Source organism: Cyphomyrmex costatus, unplaced genomic scaffold, assembly GCF_001594065.2.
Source record: "Cyphomyrmex costatus isolate MS0001 unplaced genomic scaffold, Ccosl1.0 scaffold648, whole genome shotgun sequence".
Classification (NCBI taxonomy): Eukaryota; Metazoa; Arthropoda; class Insecta; order Hymenoptera; family Formicidae; genus Cyphomyrmex; species Cyphomyrmex costatus.
Genome location: NW_017280209.1, coordinates 21,116 through 24,862, shown reverse-complemented (window position 1 = coordinate 24,862; position 3,747 = coordinate 21,116). Strand labels below are relative to the sequence as shown.

The window sequence follows — 3,747 nt, the reverse complement described above, 5'->3', positions numbered from 1 at the left end:
TTTTCTCAAAAACGGCTTAACCGATTTTAATGAATAAAATATATGTTATGGTATTCGATGAAACAAATATAGAAAAAAAATATCAAGTGTATTTACTAAAACAATAGTTTAAAAAAAAATTTTCAAAGAATTAAAAAATTTTTTTTTTTAGGTTATGTTTAAGTCTCAATCACAGTTTTTGGTCTTGAAGTACCTTTGGTATCCCTCTAAATTATCCCCAAAGGCCAAAGCAATTGAAGGGGTAGCACGTACTTTTAAAAAATAAAATCCTTGAAAATGTGTATAGTGAGGCTCTACGGTAAAAGGGACCTTAGCTGCAGAAAAAAAATTTTGAGATTTTGATATCAATCGATAGATTTTGATTTGCTCTTTTACATACAAAAATAAAAAACTGTTTATATCTGTCAGCTTTATTAACAACCAAGCATGACTCTATCATTCAAATACCTACTTGTGGGTTCAATTTCAAACGTCCGGCCTGTAAAATTATATTTTGTTTATTTTTATTTTTTTTGTTTTTTGTTTTGTTGTTTGTCTGTTATTTTTCTTCTAATCTTCGTCACTATCCTCCTCTATGACGGGAATAATCTTGGTTTTGTCAAACATCTCACTGAGAATATGTGCCGGCTTCAAAATTTTGGACAAGTACCTTGCGTGAGAGAGGTAGTACACAATGGCAGCAATGTGTGAGCAACAACCAACAGTTCTATTTCCGTTTGCGCAATCACATACATATTCCAGAATTCCTGCAATCCCATTAGTATTGGGCTTATATTTAATAAAACATTTGTATACTTTTCTGGAGATATGGCGTGATTGAACTTGCACTTTCAATACGTTTGACTGATCTTTAACGTATTGCATTGTTATTTCCCCGTCTTGGTTAGTCATTTCGGCTAAGTACGATATTGCCTGTGATAACTGATAAGATCCAGTAAAAAAGATCTTTAAATCTTTTTCAGTAAGTTCTGGAAAATCCTGAATATCACTGGACGATATACTTTGGAAAATAACTTTCTTACGGAACCAGCCATTTTTCTCTGCCTCGACAGCTAAAGGATTTTCGACATTTTCTCTGAATCGTATTCTTTCCAAAATCTCTTCTGAAAACTCCTGATCAGATTCTAATCTCTTTCCAAAAAGGTTATTAAGAAATGATGTAATGCGGAAAAGTGCTCTAACTTTGGGGAGAATTTTATTATCAAGTTTATGGTCCAAGAGTTTATATTTTTGCTTCAAAATTCCATGGACAGCTTCCACTACCCAACGAAGTTTTGTTACAAAACGAGACTCATTAGACTCTTTAGTTGTCAACTGTTTACGCTTTCCTTTCAAAGCAGGCATTAAAACTTTGATATTTTTATCCTCTAAATCATTTTTGACATCACGGAAACCTCGATCCAGAACAGCATAATCACCTTCTTCTAACAATTTGCACAAACCTTCTGGATCTTTAAGAAGCATTTTCAAAATTTCTGCATCATTTAAGTTAGCTGGATATGGTCCTAACATGTCAACAATGAATCCGTCAGTTGTGCAAATTGTGAAGGGTTTGCAAAGTGGAACTTTTTTCTGTCCGGAAAAACTTTTTCGTTGAAACTCGTTGTTTGCACTTTTCTGGTGACGTGCGTAAGTGCCATCACAGATTACAAACAGCTTATCACTGACTTCAAATAAAATTTTAGCCATTTGTGTTGTGTGGTTATTTATCAGATCATCTTTGGTTACAGAAGCTAATCCAAAACGAGATGGCAGAACATCTTCTTCAAAAGCTGTGATTATTGAAGATACGTATTCTGAAACCAATTGTTCGTACTCTATTTGTAAAATAGAAGCTAAAAGTTTATTTGAATTACCTGTACGCAGTTTAAAGAGAAACACAACAAGTGCTTGAGTAACAGTGCGAGTTTGCCTATTTCTCATTGAAGTTAACATGTCTCTTAATTGTATTATATTTTCCCAATGTAAGCCAGTAAAGACAAGAAGCTGATTTTCAGGAAGAGTATAATCTGCAATTTTATCATACAAAGTTGAATCACATCGGATAGCGAGGTTTCCCATCATTTCAACCCATTCAGAAGAGCTTAAATAAGATGTGTTAGAGTACTTCTTTAGAAGATTAACATCATCCTCATAAAATCGATTTTTTATTAGATGCTTTTGGCAACATTTATTTCCTTCTGGTATATGGATCTGTTTTTTTATGAAAGCTTGTAAGCAAGCTTCCTTAGGGACTACTGTTAGATTTGTTTGGGAATTACAAAGACAGCAGTACTTGTGAGTTGAAACTGTCCTAGGTAGTTGAACTTCAATTTTTTCATAATTCGCTTTGTTTTCTACGGTTTTCAGATTCATACTAAATGTAGGGTCATTAGAACTGGATTCTGAATGATCACCATATTCTACAGAAAATGTGCTGTCTACATCTTCATCAAGTTTTTTCTTCTTATTTTGAAATAATCGACATTTAGAACACAAAATATCTTGAACTACAATCGTTTTTTGCAGATAATTAGAAAATATAGAAGCTTCCTCCTCATTAATAATCACTTTTTTCGTGCCTGATGTTTTGTGCAAATACTTGCTACAAGCAGCACATCTAGGATAATTTCTTGACGACATTTAATTTAAAGGTTCTTTAAATTAAGAATGAAATATAATAAAGAATCAACGTTTAAGACGGTTGGAGAATGTACTTATAATAATTGAAAGAGGTAAAAGTATTTAAATAACAATCACTAAAACAGAACAGAAATGAAAAGCAGTTTAAAAAAAATATACAACGATATGACGCTGAAGTTAGCGACGTATTCGCCAGCGACGGATTCGATAAGCAGTGGTTCTCACCCAATAGAATAATCGTTAATAACTCTCGAATAATAGCTTGAAATCGATTCAAAAAAATCATGAAGATCACATCTATCATACAGAACAAATTGCTACACTCATAATACATGTCTCGAAACTTGTAGTTTACATTAAAAAAATGTAAACTTTTTACGGTACTTTCCGGTAGACAGGCTTCGCAAGGGCCTGGCCCCTCGTATAGTATCAATTTCTATAAAACAATTAAAATTTACAAAATATAATTTTACAGGCCGGACGTTTGAAGTTGAACCCACAAGTAGGTATTTGAATGGTAGAATCATGTTTGGTCGTTAATAACACAAAAGCTGACTGATATAAACAGTTTTTTATTTTTGTATGTAAAAGAGCAAATCAAAATCTATCGATTGATATCAAAATTTCAAAATTTTTTTTCTGCAGCTAAGGTCCCTTTCACCGTGGAGCCTCACTATACACATTTTCAAGGATTTTATTTTTTAAAAGTACGTGCTACCCCTTCAATTGCTTTGGCCTTTGGGGATAATTTAGAAGGATACCAAAGGTACTTCAAGACCAAAAACTGTGATTGAGACTTAAACATAACCTAAAAAAAAAATTTTTTTAATTTTTTGAAAATTTTTTTTAAAACTATTTTTTTGGTAAATACACTTGATATTTTTTTTCTATATTTGTTTCATCGAGTACCATAACATATATTTTATTCATTAAAATCGGTTAAGCCGTTTTTGAAAAAAATGGATTTTTTGATTTTTCTTAAAACCCCCATAACTCCCATAAAAATTAATTTTAGAAAACAATCTTTTGGGAAAGCTAATCTTAGGTTAATACCAATCTACGGTAAAAAGAACGACCGGATCCGGCAAGGGGCAGTTCATGCATGCTTATCCTGCTATGCCCTTT

The 3,747-nt window shown here is 32.5% G+C and overlaps 1 protein-coding gene across 1 annotated transcript; it reads right to left on the bottom strand.

Annotated features, from left to right (window-relative positions):
- Window positions 1–549: 549 nt before the first annotated feature.
- Window positions 550–2,622, bottom strand: LOC108779943 (uncharacterized). Its single transcript, XM_018547515.1, has one exon. It carries the CDS (start codon window positions 2,620–2,622, stop codon window positions 550–552), a length of 2,073 nt encoding a protein of 690 aa, XP_018403017.1.
- Between the last annotated feature and the right edge of the window lie 1,125 nt (window positions 2,623–3,747).

Bases quoted from the DNA above. Each gene is read 5' to 3' on its own strand.
- LOC108779943 (XM_018547515.1), bottom strand. From the start codon at position 2,622: ATGTCGTCAAGAAATTATCCTAGATGTGCTGCTTGTAGCAAGTATTTG.